At 33.8% G+C, this 17,886-nt stretch overlaps 1 protein-coding gene and 1 long non-coding RNA gene across 4 annotated transcripts; both read left to right on the plus strand.

The window, feature by feature from the left end:
- The first annotated feature begins 115 nt into the window (after positions 1 to 115).
- Positions 116 to 2,998, plus strand: LOC111372169 (phospholipase D alpha 1-like). Its single transcript, XM_022994370.1, has 2 exons — positions 116 to 1,994; positions 2,402 to 2,998. Exons 1-2 carry the CDS (start codon positions 131 to 133, stop codon positions 2,842 to 2,844), a joined length of 2,307 nt encoding a protein of 768 aa, XP_022850138.1. The 5' UTR covers positions 116 to 130; the 3' UTR covers positions 2,845 to 2,998.
- Positions 2,999 to 9,229: 6,231 nt separating this feature from the next.
- Positions 9,230 to 13,218, plus strand: LOC111372170. 3 transcript variants are annotated; one of them, XR_002698698.1, is made up of 7 exons: positions 9,230 to 9,578; positions 10,122 to 10,161; positions 11,358 to 11,814; positions 11,971 to 12,178; positions 12,286 to 12,378; positions 12,454 to 12,552; positions 12,652 to 13,218. It is a non-coding gene; the product is annotated as an uncharacterized LOC111372170 (long non-coding RNA). The 3 variants fall into 3 exon arrangements; XR_002698696.1 differs by having other exon boundaries at positions 9,238 to 9,578; positions 11,971 to 12,144; XR_002698697.1 differs by lacking the exon at positions 9,230 to 9,578 and adding an exon at positions 9,588 to 9,820 and having other exon boundaries at positions 11,971 to 12,144.
- The last annotated feature ends 4,668 nt before the right edge of the window (positions 13,219 to 17,886 follow it).

The following is a 17,886-nucleotide window of genomic DNA, read 5'->3' on the forward strand; positions in this document are numbered from 1 at the left end:
TTTTACATGTGATTATGTATTCTATGGTCAGAAAATTGTTCAAAGACTCATTTGCTATATTCCTGATTTGTGTATTGAAGTATTTTATTTACCTCTGGTGATACTTCTCACTGGTGGAATATTTTTGTAGATGATCGAGAACATTGCAAAGAGGTTTGGTTTTGGTCCTAAAATTTATGCAACTATTGATTTAGAAAAGGCAACGGTTGCGAAAACTAGAATGATTGAAAATGAACCTAATAACCCCGGGTGGAATGAGTCTTTTCTTATTTACTGTGCTCATATGGCTTCAAATGTGATATTTAATGTTAAAGAAGATAATCCTATTGGTGCAACTTTAATCGGAAGAGCTTATCTACCTGTTCGTGAGCTCTTGGAAGGGGAAGAAGTGGATAGGTGGGTTGAGATATTGGATGAAGACAAGAATCCTATACGTGAAGGTTCTAAGATCCATGTAAAGCTATGGTTTTTGGATATTTCTCGAGATAATAACTGGGATTGTGGAATTAATTCCGAGTATTCTGGGGTTCCCTATACTTACTTTCCTCAGAGATCTGGATGTCAGGTTTCTTTGTACCAAGATTCTCATGTACCAGACAATTTTGTTCTCCAAATCCCCCTTTCTGAAGGACAAAACTACGAGCCTCACAGATGCTGGGAAGATGTTTTCGATGCAATCACTAATGCTGAGCACCTAATTTACATCGCAGGCTGGTCTGTATATACCGAAATTACCTTAATAAGGGATTCTAGGAGGCCAAAGCCAGGAGGTGACGTTACTCTTGGTGAGATACTCAAGAAGAAAGCAAATGAAGGTGTTACGGTTCTTATGCTTGTTTGGGATGACATAACCTCTATTGATTGCCTGAAGAACGAGGGCATAATGGCTACCCATTGTAAAGAGACCAACCGCTATTTTGAAGGTACTGGTGTGCATTGTGTCTTATGCCCTCGCAATCCATATAAAGGTCAAAGCTTAAAATTTTCTGCCATGTTCACTCATCACCAGAAGATTGTAGTGGTGGACAGTGCTGTGCCGGAAGCTGGATCGAAGAAGAGGAGGATTTTGAGTTTTGTGGGAGGCGTTGATCTTTGCGATGGAAGATATGATACTCCATCCCATTCACTTTTCAGGACATTGGATACTGCACACCGTGGTGATTTTCATCAGCCTAATTTCACTGGTGCATCCATCACAAAAGGTGGGCCGAGGGAGCCTTGGCACGACATTCATTCCCGACTGGAAGGACCAATTGCCTGGGATGTTCTGTTTAATTTTGAGCAGAGATGGAGGAAACAAGGTGAGGAGAATGCATTACGTAACTTGAGAGAGCTTGATGATATTGTTCCATCTCCAGTGATGTATCCAAATAACCATGAAACATGGAATGTTCAGTTATTCAGATCTATTGATAGTGGGGCTGCCTCTGGATTCCCGGATACTCCCAAGGAGGCAAAAAGGAAAGGTCTTGTCAGTTGGAATGGCAATATAATTGACCGAAGCATCCAAGATGCATATATTCATGCGATACGTCGAGCAAAAAAATTTATTTATATCGAAAATCAGTTTTTTCTGGGAGCAAGTTTTGACTGGGATTATAAAGATATAAAGGTTGAGGACATTGGAGCTCTGCATCTTATTCCAAAGGAACTTTCCTTGAAGATTGTGAGTAAGATTAAGGCTGGGGAAAGATTCACCGTGTATATCGTGGTGCCAATGTGGCCCGAAGGGATTCCTGAAGTAGCTAAGGTTATATTAGGTTTCCAGAGGATGACAATGGAGATGATGTATAAGGACATGATTCAGGCTCTTCAAGCTAAGGGCATTGAGGAGGACCCTAGAAATTACCTGACATTCTTCTGCCTTGGAAATCGGGAGGTGAAGAAGAGTGGTGAATATGAACCTTCAGAACAACCAAAACCTGATTCAGATTATCTAAAAGCTCAGGAGGCTCGCCGCTTCATGATCTACGTTCATTCCAAGATGATGATAGGTATGTACTGGATTTTGAGCTTAATGAGATTGGCTTCTAAAACTAAGAATTATTTAAATCTTTAAATTATTGAAAGCTATGCCCACTAAATTACAAAGCTATCCAATATGTCTCTAGCAAAAGTTTTTCCATCGCTTAAGGCACAAATCATTGTTAGGCATTATTAGGCTTGTATATTTTCCTTGTCTTACAATAACTACTACATGTAAGCACATTAATATTTACCTATATTTATGATGGCACCACTAGATACTGGTTTCCGTTGTCAAGGTAGTAGCTTGTGTTTGCTATCCTAAGAGCGTGAAGTGTACTTAGACATGAGTGAATTATTCTAGAGATGAATTGCTATGAAAAGAAGGCCATACGTTGATATTCCTTCATTTTTATTTATTTTTATTTTTTGGCAGTTGATGACGATTACATAATAATTGGATCTGCCAATATCAACCAAAGATCCATGGACGGTGCTAGGGATTCCGAGATAGCCATTGGAGCATATCAACCACATCATTTGGCAATCAGGGAACCGGCTAGGGGTCAGGTCCACGGTTTTCGTATTGCACTATGGTATGAACACCTTGGCAAGCTCGATAATACTTTCCTATGCCCCGAAAGTGTGGCATGTATCAAAAGTGTAAACCAAATCGCTGACAAAAATTGGGATCTCTATGCGGATGAAAATCTTGAACGGGATCTACCTGGTCACTTGCTCCGCTACCCCATTCGGATTGCTAGTGAAGGAGAAGTTACCTACTTGCCAGGAATGGAGTTCTTCTCTCGCACAACATCTCGCATTCTTGCTGCTACACTGGACTGGCTCCCTGACGCGATCAAAGAAGGAATGTACTAATTTATGATGGGTGGATAATGTTGTTGGGGAACACGTGATGTGACTACCCTGTGACAATTCAGCAGATTATGTGACGAATTTAAGGAAAGCATGTTGTGTACTTTGAAAAAAGTGTCATTTTCTCATATTTACAAACCGTAAAGTTCTTGTTTGACAATAGAATTTACATGATAATTGAACAAGAAAATTTAAATTTCAGCATGAGATTGAAACATAGCTGAAGATATGTAAGATGTTTCATTTACTATTAATAAGGTATCATGTGAGCCCTATATAGACCAATTAATATGCCATAAATAGAGTATGCAAATAATGTAAAAATAAAATAAAATGATAACATACCAAACAACACGGTTTACATGGTCTCTAGGACAAATTGGTGGCGAAACACACTGTTATGTGTGTGTGTATAAGTCAACCCTTCATGGTTCTTACTATGGGAATTTTATCAAGCAATTAAAAATTCGCTCGCTTCCAAGTTTCTGGTTGTTGAACTTCAAAATTGATTTATGAAGCTGTTAACAGATTTCTTTTCATCTTTCTGTCTATCTATCTACATATTATGTGCAAACTTATACAGCTTTAATGAGTCTGTATCCCATTTATCTAGTAAACAAATTAAATAGGTAAATTTAATATTACGTTGAAAATCCCATCTCTAGTTAGGTCTAGTGTCGGGTGGGTCGGTCTGGATATTTCAACACCCAGAACCACCCATGTACTTCGGGTATTTTGTAAATGGAACCATTTGCGTCTTCGTAAATACTAGAACCAAATTCAAATTCGAATCGTCGGTTCTAGTTCGGTTTCGGTTCTACCCATAATAATTTTATATACATTTATTTAATAAATATTTCACATAAACCCTTTGTATATATACCTCAGACACTGCTACTCAAATTTGTGCAATGGAGAAAATTCAGCTAAAAAATCTTCATGTAGTAAAATATTGGATAGTAAAAACCACAAAAATAGGAGAAAATAAAAAAAAAGTCAAAACTTAAATTATAATTTGAGAAAAACATATTTTTCGTAATGAGATTCGATCCATAAACGAGGTACTCTAGAGCATCTAATTTAATTATGAACAATGCTTAAATTTTTCTACTATTAAAACTAGCTGACATAAAAAATAGTACTTAGATACATAACTATATAATATCAAAAAATTACGGTCCACATATTGAACTCGCACTGTTTGAATAAAAAATTATATTTGAAAAGAGAATCACAACCTCAAGATAATAAAAGAGGTACAATACAATGCATGCAATGAATATATCAATTTCAATTGTTGTGCATTATGGAAAAAATTCACTTAAGTTTATAAACAATACAAGAAAGTAAAAAAGCTTGAATTGTAAAGAATGAACGTTTTGATTTGTCAACTTACACCAAAATCTGCTTGAAATTTTTTATTTGTAAAAATCACAAATTATAAACATTAACATGTAATAACCTGTTAAATGCAACAATCTTATGTGAGGAGAGATGTAAAAAAGTAAGAGCCAATCTTATTTTTAATGTTGGAGTTTAGAGTTTTCGACTAAATACTGCCTAAGTATATTTTTTTATCTAGCATATAAATTGTAAATAAAAAATTATATAAAAACCAGTTTCACTCAAGTACCCACAATTTTAGTTTAGGAACCAAGAACCGAACCCAATTCAGTTAATTATCTTGAGGGACATTTTAGCATACCTATGACAACAAGAATAAAAAGACTGCAATTTGCCAACATTTAACTAATGGTGTTAGACTTACAAATTCAAAGAACAATTATTAATTCATATGCTTTTCTTTTTTTTTTTTTTTGTGGCAAAATACCTACGTTTTTACCGGTAAATCCTCACTTATGGTGGAGGAAAACCGTGGGTACGATCAATTACGAAAAGCGAAAAGAGGGCAAATTACATTTATCTAAGCAAATGCAATCGATTGCAGAAACTGGAAAACTAGAGATTGATTCTAAAAAATTTAAATGACCTTGAGATCCAAGATGCGCTATAGAATTAGCCACCTGATTTGCTTTGCGATAAATATGTGATATATCAATAGATATAACCAGAGCAAGCTTTAATATATCCTCCAAAATAATCCTAATAGCCAAAGGTACGGTGACATGATGATGAAACCAATGAACCAACACAATTGAATTCGTTTCTATAGCAATCCTCTCTATGCTAGTGACATAGCATATTTGAAGGCCTATCTTAAGAGCCGATACCTCCGCTGAAGTATTAGTACCAACACCAAGAGAGTGATAGAACCCAAAAATAACCTTCCCCCACCAATCTCGAAGCAAATCACCTCAACTAGTCGGGCCTGGATTTCCAGCGCCAGCACCATCAATATTTATTTTATAAAAACCATATTGCGGTGGGAACCATCTAAAAAGAAATGGAGCTTTGACTCGTATTGGCAACACAGGGATGTGTAGCTTTTGTGAATAAGTAACAGAGAGAGAAACAATTTCTTTGGTTTTAGCATACCGTTTAATTCTTGTAGCCAACATTTTACTTTAGCACAACTCTGTGCAAGCTTACGACCTCATCCTTAAACCGTGCAGAATTTCTGACCAACCAAAGCTCCTAGGAAAGAAGAGGTAGGATTAGGAAGGCTGCAAGATGTTCCTATGTGGAACCACCAAAATGAGCATTCCATAATAACATTGTTGCCCGCCAAGAAAACTCTACCTAAGGAACTTGTGAAGATGTTCTAACTAAGTATCTCAACTTCTACTATCATAGGTCTTATCTGCTCAATCATTACCCTCCTTGGTGTCTCCCCTTTTTACATTATTTCGTCTTGCATTCATCGTTACTCAAATGCATTTTGGACAACTATCTACTGTGTTAGTAAGAAGAAAATTTAATTTTTGCTTGAAAAATGTATGAATTGCATGGGAATCATTAGTATCTAATATGAGTAATCAGAAAATGTATTAAAAAATCGGCTAATCATAAAATTTCACTGAATTTGTCACTTGCATTCATGTTCACAATTCGAACATCAAAGACAATTAAATGAAATAAACTTCCAAAAATCATCTTGAGGTTAATAAGTAATGCAAATATATTAGATGTGTACAATTAATGATGAAGAGATATCTTCGGTTGACAATTTGACGGAAGCCAGGAAGCTGAGAGATATAACAAAGCATCCCAACATCGGATTCTTATTTTAAACTTTAGCTCCCGTGCCAGTTAAAAAAAAAAAAAAAAGCCCAACCCAGAAAGGAAAATAAATTGCAAATCATAATACCGAGACTCGTAAAACCACAATCATTGAGCATCCAACACCACTCTTCAATAGAAAGATAATATTTTATCTTACAGGCTAAAGAAAAGCTTGCAAACTTAAAAAGATGAAAAGAAACTTGATAGCATTCACAATATTTCTTCAGGCAACTAGATTTTTCGCAATTGCATCCCCTCTTATGTTGAGCTGAAATAGAAGTTTTGCTGGACTTATCTTGCAATGAATAATAAAGGGAATATTTAAATGAGCTTAAGCACCAGGTAAGCAGAACACGAGTCTAGAATTCATAGGCTAATCCTAGCTTCAGATAGATAATTCGAGCTCCTAGTCACTTTTGGAGCAAAAGCAAGAGGATTTTTGGATTCAATATGTTTGCGAGTTGCAAGGATAGTGTTCTCATGGACATGCTTGTTGAAGCAATCTTTATACGCACATGGCTCCACATAGTAGACACCAGCAGGGAAGCATCCACAGTAACTACATTAGGAAACTTTTATTTAAACCCTAAAGCATAGTCAAAAGCTACAAAATGGTTTCCACCACATAATGCAGTTTTCGACGTTGATTCTAGGTTTTTATGAATAACGAGAAGTGCCCAATGGAGGGCATCGAACCTAACCAAATTTGTTGACAACAAAACAACTCTTGAATGATAGGGGGGAAAAAACATGACAGAAACAGTTTTGTAAGAGAGAATCTTTGTCAAAATCTAACCATCAAAGTTCATGCATATCAAGAACTTCACATTTAATAAATCATTTCATGAGTCTAACAGTAGAACTAAACGCAGTAGGCAACCAAAATTTGACATATAGCCATTTGAATTCGCCAAAATGACTATAATAACACCAAACAACAAGTAGACTTCTTCAGATTAAACAACAAGGAAATAACAAGACATGGAGTTCACAAGAGTTCAATCACTATTTTATGAGGCCTAGAAGGTATGGTAGCTTTACCTCCACGGGAAGTCTTGGGCAAAATACAAGGAAGTAGTCCAACCATAATTGAATAGGGCTCATACTGTGTACATTTATGCCATCGCGAGAAATAAAATAAAGAACTTACAGTTTCAAGCGTTTTGATTTGTTGCAGTTACATCAATTACAGGGTTCACCATATCCTGATTGTTCCAACCTATGTCCAAGAATTTAATTCATGTTATATGTCTGAAAAAGGTCAGATCTAGATGAAAATTAATTCTACAATAAAGAAGACATGCCTCCTCTTCTTTGGAACATTCTGATTGATCTCTTCATTGACCATAAATCCAAATGTCGGGGAAGCATTGTCCATAAGAACTGTTTTCAATGGCATAGATTTCTTTTTCTAAGTTAATAGCTAAAGTATAGTTTAACACTTCTTGAGCTTGGAGGTTGAAAATTGGCATTTGGTCTTGGACTAATTGATAGTCTTGAAGAACCAAAAGCTTTATGCTTGACAAATTTGTAGTCCTTTGCAGTTGTTGCTAGAGCATTTAAATGTAAACCAATGCCAGGTAAAACACAAATCAATACAAAAGAGGAACAAAATTAGTATAAAGTCTATATTGTTTGAAGTCATCATACTTTAGTCACCATTATTTCACAAAAATAGCCAATAAAAGTGAAATGGTCTTCAACATAATAAAACTGAGATAGGCTACAAGATATGATAAATTATTAAGAGGAACTCACAAACAAAACATAGAAAAATCTGTTAAACCTAAATGCAAATGTAGAAATAAAGAAGTTCAGGGTAAATGAGGAGAATCAGTACATATCTGCTTATTAGCCAATGGTGAAAGGTCGCCAACATACACTCAACGTGCATGCCTTGTATCCTAGGGACGAAAAAAAAGAAGAAGCAAAGTTAAAATTACATAAGCAAGTAAGGGAGAAGCATTACTTTTTTTCCCCACGGCTCATGACTTGGATTGGCAACAATGGATTGTAACGCAACTGGTTAACCTATTAGCATGCATTGTATTTCTTGAGAAAAATGATGTTAACCTTCTAAAATTTATAAAGATAGCAAAAATAAAAGAAAAAAATTGGTAAATTGGTAAAATGACAGAAGGTATAAAGTTTAACATTAGGAGACGAGATATGAAATTCGTGAATTGATTGTTCTAGATAAAATAAAATTAATGTTTCTAATTTTCAACTATTCATAATAAAAGTCGTAATTAAAAAAGTGTTAAAAATGCAGGTTTTGACTTTTGTCTGAATTTGGGCCGTATGAATTTGGTTAGAGGCATTATCCTCACGCAGTTTAGATTTTAGACTTCTAATATAGCAAACTATATTTTTTTTCTTGTATGCAAATTTGACTCACTTTAATTAGTGAAGAATTTTTTATAATTATAATTAAATTTAAGGGAGTTTGATACCCTCGTCCATATGTTTAAAGTCTAAATCTTGCCTATAATTACAAGAAGCTTACATATTTTAGTAAATATTTTTGTTTATTCTAAAAGAATTGATTATGGCCCTGTTTGGCACCCATTTTTATCAAAATGCATTTTTCTTTCTCTTCTTTTTAACCACACATTCTTTATTAAAATAATATTATTCGTAAATCAAAAGCTTTTTCTTATTTTTCAACCACACATTTCCTATCAATTTACTATTCAAAAATGCATTTTCACATAAAAATTCCTACCAAACACCCTCTATATTTTATACAAAATTGAATTTGAAAGAGGGCAATTTTTTAAATTTAAAAAAAATGTTGGGAGAATCTAACAAAAAGTCTTCTAGTAGGAAGCTCGACTACAAGAAATTATAGCTTTCCCGACCAACTTTTGCCGACCACCAAATTCTAGTTGGTGAAAACTCTCTTATAACGACCAATAGAAATACTTGGTCGGCAATATCTTTACTCACCAATAATTTACCTACCCAATAAAATTAGTCAATAATAATAGTCTTTTGCCTCTCTTATAACGACCAATAGAAATACTTGGTCGGCAATATCTTTACTGACCAATAATTTACCTACCCAATAAAATTAGTCAATAATAATAGTTTTTTGCCTATCAAATGTTTTCCCACTAACGTATATTTAGTTGCTAAAACAGTATTTGGTAGGTGAAAATAAGACATATTTGCCAACCAAAATTAAAAATCGGCCAAAATAAGATTTATTTTTTAGCGGGTCATGGCGCTACAATATTTACCGACTAAATAATTAACAGGACCCTTGTGCTTAATTATATTACCTTTCTCTTCTGTTTCTAAGGAATAACTCTTAGGTGCTACGAAGATACCTTTCTTCACAAAGTGTTCCGCAAAGATTGAAAGCATGGCCTTTCTTTCTCTGATTAATTTCCTGTTCAAAGACCTAAGAACGGATCGGAGAAGGTTACCAAGTTGAGTAGAGGAATGTGTTGAAGGGAGCAAAAGTACTGAATATATGAACGGAGCTTATACCAGATCGTGAAGAGCTAGACGTTCTTCAAGGAGAAGGACACCATGAGGAGACGTAGTCGGTAAATTTCTTATACTGGGCCAAAAATTGTGGCGGGATATATGGCCCACAATTAATTGGATTTACCCAAACTACATAAGTCAGAGATTTACGTTGTCTTCTCCATTTCCAATTTCCTTTTGCCGCCCTTTCCATTTCTCTTAGTGCCTTGAAGTTATTCGGTGCATTTCTATCCATTTTCATGTGTAGAGTTTTCTCTCCATTTCCAAGTACTGTCCTTCTTTCTCCATTTTCAATCTTAAAGTAAGTTTTCAGTTTTTCCATTTTCTTCTTTTTGTGCTTTCATTATCTTTACCCCACACTCATCTCTGGATTTTTTTTAAATTTTGTATTATATATTTGCTTTACTTGGTAGAAAAAGGAACGGTTTGATTGATTTATTTATTTTGTAGGATTTTCAATTTTCTCAATTTTATTACTGCATATATTTTAACGTCCACCACCCAGTTCCTGAATTTCCCCTCACTGTATAGATTTTTGATTTGTCACTTTCCTTATTCATTTTGTATTTCATGAAACTTATTTGTGCTAATTTTTGTTTCAGGTGGTATTGGTGCTTCTTATCTTAAAAATCAATATTTGGTGTAAGTTTCTTTGTATGGCTTTTCCATTAGTTTGGTTAATTTGTATTATCTTTTTCTTTTTGAGTTGTTCTCTGTGGACAGTGCTCATCATTGGTTAAAAATCATTTTTGAGATTCCTTTGTGTTTTTCCTTTTCATAGATGCTCTGCCAAAATCATGAGACATAGACTCAATTTGAGCACATTGTAGCCATGAATCAAAAAATCCTACATATAGGTTTTTATATGTTAATAGCTACTTCTCAACATCAAATGGGAGTGACAAGTAATGTTGTATGTGACTTAAGGTTAGGAGGATTTTCTAGACTACAAATTGCATTAAATTGAGGACCTGTTTTAGATGCTCTGGTTTAATCAGAGGGGAAGGGGAGACTTATTTAGATAGGGGGATAGGAAACATGTCTTAATTGCGGGCTTGTTGTTACTGCTTTATGTAATAGAAGGAAATAATTTTGTACCATATATTTTGAATTTTTCAGACGTAAGAATGGATTCTTAGACTTTTTGTAGGAACATAAAAGATATTGTTTACTTGGTCATTCCTCCAATACCATAGGTGATTCTTTGAAAAACAAGAGAATCACATCAAGATTTATCTAAAATGTTTTCATCTCCGATCCCTATCTAGAAAAACAAAAGAATCACATTTTATAAGAAATAATTACTGTTTTGTTAATTTCCATGTTCATCTAAGAAATAATGAGGGCTTATTCAAAAATTTACTGCAACGTCTTCTTATCTTTCTTTATCGAAATTTACTGAAAAATCTTGTTATTTATTATTCTTTCCTCTGTCAATCTTCATAACTTGATATTGAAACTATATATTTCTGAGGCTTATGCAATCTCTGCTAATAAAATATGATTCAAAATTTGAGTACATTCATTTTATGAATGAAGTTGTCATCATCCCCTTATTACAACTTTTATCGCTTTTTATGCCTAGGCTCGGTACTAGAATAAAGACAGACTAGCAGAACAATGATCATATGTTATAGATGAGAAATGTAGTTGTTGATTTTGACACAACCTTTTACAGACTAGAAATTAACCTAGAAATGTTGTGGCAAGTAGTTGCTGAATAGTAATTCTTTCAGCAACAATTTATTTGTTTGACACAAATGCATGTTGCTACAATGTGCTCACATCTAATTTTATGCGTCTTGATTTTTTTTATTTTTTTACTGTCAACAACACAGGTTATTCCAATGCCACCAAAGAGGAAGCCACCACCCCAACACCTCTGAATGGTCTTATCACGCAGGCGTTCACTCAAACTAGCACGCAACCTTCACCTACCGTCTAGTCTACACCAGTCACTTTGCCAATGGAGACATGTAGTTCTATAATTGTTATTTAATTCTTACTTCAACTTTTTTTTTATTGACGTATATTGTTTTAACACTTGCAACACCCCCAATTGAGCATGAGCGACGTGGTCGTACTCGTGGCTTAGGCACACCCCAGATAGTCAAGGCGACTCATAGGAAGCTGGAAATCATGTATGAAGATAGCGATGGACGACCAATTGGTCCTAATGCTCGTCAATTCGTATCTGAAATATGATGTAGTGTGAGAATATTTGTGCCTTTCCAAAAGATCTTTTGGAAAGATGTGACTGAATTTGAAAAATCTCCTATTTATGACAAAGTGGAGGTAACATTATTGTTTAACCTTTTTTGTTTCTTGAATGATCTGATTGCTGGCATTTTGATTTTGGTTGCTTGGAGCAGCAAGTTCATATTCCAATATATTTGTGTGAATTTTGTGCTAGTTATTGTATTTTTACTCATGGTATGTTGCTATATATAGGCTATTTTTGATGTACAATATGATAAATATGCAACTCTTAAAGAGTTCATGGAGAAATCAATGGCCACTTCCTTTAAGGAGTTTCGATATGAGCTGCACATACATTACAAGAAGTTTCTAGACCAACCAATGGCTCATGGGAAAGCTAATAAGCCTAAAGAAATCCGATATCAGGTTGACTAGGATTATTTGTGTGACTATTGGGAAAGTGAGCACTTTCAAGTGCATTTATATATAGTATAACTTCCATTTATGTTCATTGGTTAACTTATTTAGTTCATTGACTATTTTAGTTCTATTAATTGGACATTACAGAAAAGATCCAAGGTGGCAGTTGACAACAGATCCTGACAATAATTTACCCATTTTTCTGGTTCTAGATAATATATTCAATGTCAGGCTATGGAGGTAAGTAAGAAGGAATATATTCATCTCTATTAGGAAACAATTACAATTCAATTTTATTCTTATTTGTTTTAATAGGATAAGGGAACTGGACGACTAGACAGAATTAAACTATGGAAGAACACACATTACAAGGATACAAAAGGCTGGATACATCCTGTGGCTGAGGAGAAATATGTAATAAACAAATACCATAAGTCTTTAAGTTTATTATTAGTTAATGGAATAAATATTTTACTACCTTATTTAAGTTGATACTTTTCTATTGTCATGTAGAAAGAGATGGTAGACATACAAACAACACAACAGGCACATGTTGTGGGAGAGGAGAGTGAGAGCCAAGGAGTATAGCTCGCTGCTAATGACATTGCGACTTAGGTGCTTGGAACTACTTCTTGCTACTATAGGGGTTTGGGTAAGGGTTCAAAGATTCCACGTGCTACATCTCGTGCAGACACGACTCAAAGAGAGAATGCCAAGCTTTGTCAAGTCGTGCATAATTTGCAAAGCCAAAATGAGCGTATTCTCGCCTTGTTAAAAGAGATTATACCAGGTGCCACAACTAGAATAGACAGCCCTAGAGTTCCTACTACTCCTCATTCGTCATCGTCACCATCATCACCTGATCACGAGTCACTTGATGATCATTAGTTTAAAGCTCTTTTATTCCATTTACATGGTTTTATATTTTGATGGTTAATACTCCATTATTACATATGCTATTATTTTGGATTATGCTAGTCTTCTTTTATTTTGGAATTTGACTAGACTTTTTATTTTGAAATCTGGGCTGTACATGTTTACGTAGTTACTTATTCTGAAATTGGAATTGATTGGTAAAGATATGATATAGTATTTTGCCTTGTAATTGTTTTGCTGTAGGCTTTTTATTGTGATTATTGTTTTGCGATTTCTGATATTTCTTGAATTTGAACTTTTATCGGTACATTGTGTTCGAGTTGGCCTTTTAACCTTTTTTATAATTTTGATTGTCGGGCAGGATTGTAAAAAATTAAAAAAATCACAATTATCGAGTGAAACCATAGTCGGGAAAAGCAGTTCAACTTTATTGTGTTGAATTTTTTTTGACCAATTTCACTTGATCTCTTGGTCAGTAAATGTCACTTGATTTTTTTGTCGGCAAATGTATATTATTCCTGGCCAACTGCAATGGTTGGTCTATTTTTACTACCACTACTCATGACTTGTTTATTACCGACTACTTTAGGCATTTACCGACCAAAATCATGGTCAAGAAAAAAGTTTATAATTACCGACCTACAATTTTTTGATCGGTAAAAATCTCTCTCTTTCCCGACTAAATTATATTTTGGTCTCTAAAAACCTTCCCTGCGCCCTTTGGGGACTAGCGGCCGACCAAAACTTTCCGGTCAGTAATTTGATTTACCGACTAATATTGGGCTTTCAGTGACCAATCTCTTGGTCAGCAAAACTCGTATTTCTTGTAGTTCTCAATATTTTTAATTTGCATTTTTCATTTAATTATATACAAAGATATAGAGAAGTTTGATGGATACAAAACTTTTGAGGAACTAGAAGATTTAACATGAACAAATATGAGATGAGATTGAATCAATTCTGTCCCATCCATATATCACCAGATATCAAATTACAAAAATGAGGTAAAAAATATCAGTTTCATGTTGCATTATCTGCTATAATTTCCTGCAATTTATAAATGAATCTAGAAAAAAACCGTATTGTTTATTTGTCTAGCATTGCACGCACATATCACATAAGAATATTTGAATATCCATTAGTGGGTTCAAAATGGATTGGGTGGACCAAACTAGTTAAAAACGTGAATTGAAATCATGTGAATAAAACATGACTTTGTCTCGCTCTACTACCCATGATGACATGTCAAACTAATCCGAGTTATTTAAAAATTCAAGCAAAATAAATTTATAAGTGCCTTTACAACAAGAAATCTTTATTTTCTTCTAAGTTTTTTTGCACAATCTAAAATATGGTAAGTTTGACAACCGAGCTTGTAATATTAATGGGGTTTCCACTCCTTTTATCTAGCGTGGATGTGCTATACGTCCAGGGCGCATGTGGTTCTGAACAAATATCTTTATCCTAACTAGTGAATTGATTCAAACATACAACAAAGATGACTTGATGACTCTTCGTACAAAAATCCAGTGTAACATATTCACCTTGACGCACACAAATATATGACCTTGTGGACATCCAATAAAGACTCAAATATTGGTCAATCACCCACCACAAATCTCTTTCCTCTCTTCTTAGAAGAACCATCAACATTAAAAAAAGTATGTCCAATTCGTATCACCCAAAAAATTCATTTACACTTCTCCTCGTCCACCCTTTCCCTTTACAAAATTCCAGTCAAAAAAGTAGTAAGTTCAAGATTTTTAACAACCCACTATATTCTCAAATATATTATATGCAAAGGGCCACTAAAATTTGTACTTAGTATTGCTTTGGTACTTCTCTAATTTGTTTTAGAGTCATCTTAGAACTTAAGCAAAATATTTCATTCAAACCATCAACTCAATTTGACAGCTGCTTTCTAACTGAATATTCAACATATCTGTATTAATTAACTGAAAATCTTAACAATTTGATGAATTAGCTCACGAACATGTAGAATGTTCATTTAAAAAAATAGACGCCAAACTGAGCTGACGGTCTATATGAAATATATTATGAAGTTCAATGATGACTCACAAAAATTAAATTTCAGCAGCTTAAGTGACACTTAGTGCAAAGTTCAATGACCATGAGTAAAATTTTCTACCTACAATTACTGAACAATCCATTACGTTCTCAAATATATATACCAATCTATGTCACCATTTTGTGTTGCAAGTTACAAAGCAAGTTCTTAAGTCTTGTTTATCTTCGGGTACAAGAAAACTCCATTTCTTCTTCTCTCGTTTTCTTGAATTAATTACTATAATTTAGAAGATTAATTGTTTACATGTTGGCTAAGTATAAAAATAATAATCGACGTTAGGCGATTAAGTTCAAAAGAATAATTTGGTCCGATTAAAGCTCTCATTGATTATTTTTCTTATAGGTAGCAAGGAAAAGGAGAAGACGAAGAAGAGGGTTCAATTTGCTGAAGATGTAAAAGATTCAAGTGGGAATAGTGAATTGCACAGAGAAGAAGATGAAATTCCTGCAAATCACGCGACTTTGTGCAGTGGGATGCTCAAGGATTGTGTGCAAAGATTGGAGTACTCGAAATGCTTTTAGCTGTAGAATTTGTATTAGAGAAAATGGAGTTAACATAAGCACCTCTTGGCTCCCTTGTGTATAGTAAATACATTGGATTGGATTTCTTCATTATGTTTGTTTGGGTGTGTCCAAAAATTACTTCTTAGTGAGTTAAGACTTACTTAAAATTTAATTTATGAGATGATCTTCCCAATTTCTTATTTTAATATCATAAAGTATACGATATTTTTTTAAAATTATAAAAACCGTAAATGATATGATCGAATGTAGAAAAATAATGACATGAAAAATAGATTACCGCTACTACGTCCCTATGTGGTATAGATTTTTTAAAACTTTTTATTATTATTATTATTTTTTATCCTACATTTTCTAGGTAAATTAATTTCCAAACAATCACTTTATACAAAATCTATAATGAAAAAATTTATATCAAACAAAATGTTATGGTTGGATCGTTTCCAGCCAAAACCAGCAAAATATAGACCCCAATTTAACACCAATTCAACACAAAATAATACAATTCAGATGGGGATTAATAACCCAAGCTGTAAAACTTGATTGATTGAATTGAATTACAATGACGACAAAATATAAGCAGTAAAGAAAATTGTAATGCAGGGAAATGTGAATAAAGGAAGGAGGGACAAATTTAGAGAAAAATAAAAAATAAAAAATTCAGATTGAAAGAAGAACAACAACAACAGAGATGCAGATTCAGAGAAAAGAAGAGAAGCAAATTTAGAAAAGTAAGAGAAGAGGCATTATAGTATCTTGACTGTTAAGAAGAAGAAGGGAAGAGGAAGAGGGAAGAAGACGGGCAACAGGCCATGATTCAATTATTCAATTCATCATTTCTCCAAAGCTTTCAATACAACCCTTATAGAACAAAACAACAACCTCAAGGTAAAGGGCTATGGGCTAGCCCATTAATAATACAGGCCCAATTAGATAAAATAAAGGGGTACTTACAAAAGTACCCTATATTTTTTGGTTGTTTTGAAAAAAATTATAAACTTGGATTAAATGGTAATTACTTAACTTGAACGTAAAATATACGTTCAAAACCTAAACTCACGACAATCCTCATAAATCATTCTTCAATATGCGAAAATCAAAGGAAAATTGAAAGGAAAAAGAGGAAATCTTCCACAAATATATAAACAAAGTTTGTTCATTCTTCAAATCGAGGAAACCATCCACAAAAATATTGAAAAATCTGGAAAAAAAAGTCGAGGAGATCTTCCACAAAAACACAAACAAAATTACAGGTATTTCTTTGTTTTGGATTCCATGATTGTAGCTCATTATCTATCTCATTTTTGTTTGAATTAGTATTTATGAAGTTTCTTTTTGACAGTTTTATTAATTAGATTGAAACATGTATGAAAATAAAATTGTTGAAGTTGAGTGGATTGTGTATGAAAAATTAGTTTTGAATCAATTACATTGATACTTGCAAGGTGTTTGACAAAAAGATAATGTGAAAAAAGTGGCATTCTATCACTTTTTTTAAAAAAAAAAGTCACAGCATTTCTTTTAAACAATTAGCTAGGTATGCACGTGTGAGTTTTTGGAAATTTGAACGTACATATTCAAGCCCTATTTTCTGGTAATACACTTGAGAAAGAAAACTTAAACCAATTGCATTGATGCTTGCAATGTGTTTGCTCAAAGGAGATGGTAAGAAAGTGGAGTTCTGTCACCTTTCTAAAAAAAAAGTCACAACATCTCTTTTGAGCAATTAACTAGGTATGCATGTGTGAGTTTTTGAAAATTTGAACGTACATATTCAAGCTCTATTTTCTAGTAATACACATTAGAAAGAAAACTTTAAACCAATTGTATTGATACTTGCAATGTGTTTGCTCAAAGAAGAAGGTGAGAAAGTGGCATTCTGTCACTTTTCTCAAAAAAAGTCACAGCATCTCTCTTGAGCAATTAGTTAGATATGCATGTGTGAGTTTTTGGAAATTTGAACGTATATATTCAAGCTATATTTTTTTATAATACACATGAGAAAGAAAATTTTGAACCAATTGCATTGATGCTTGCAATGTGTTTGCTCATAGGAGAAGGTGAGAAAGTGCAATTCTGTGACCTTTCTCCAAAACAGTCACCATTTATCATTGGAGCAATTAATCGGATGCATACATTTGCTTTTTTGAAAGTTTGAATATACCAATTCGTACCTTGTTTTTTGGTAATACATATGAAACTTTGAATCGACTACATGGATGCTTGCAAGATGTTTGATCATGAAGAGTGATATTCTGTCAC

Source organism: Olea europaea, chromosome 23 (assembly GCF_002742605.1).
Source record: "Olea europaea var. sylvestris chromosome 23, O_europaea_v1, whole genome shotgun sequence".
NCBI classification, from domain to species: Eukaryota; Viridiplantae; Streptophyta; class Magnoliopsida; order Lamiales; family Oleaceae; genus Olea; species Olea europaea.

Excerpts from the sequence above, each read along its gene's own strand:
- LOC111372169 (XM_022994370.1), top strand. The coding sequence starts at position 131 with ATGATCGAGAACATTGCAAAGAGGTTTGGTTTTGGTCCTAAAATTTAT. Across the intron at positions 1,995-2,401 it reads TCATTCCAAGATGATGATAG|TTGATGACGATTACATAATA; the intron begins GTATGTACTGGA and ends ATTTTTTGGCAG.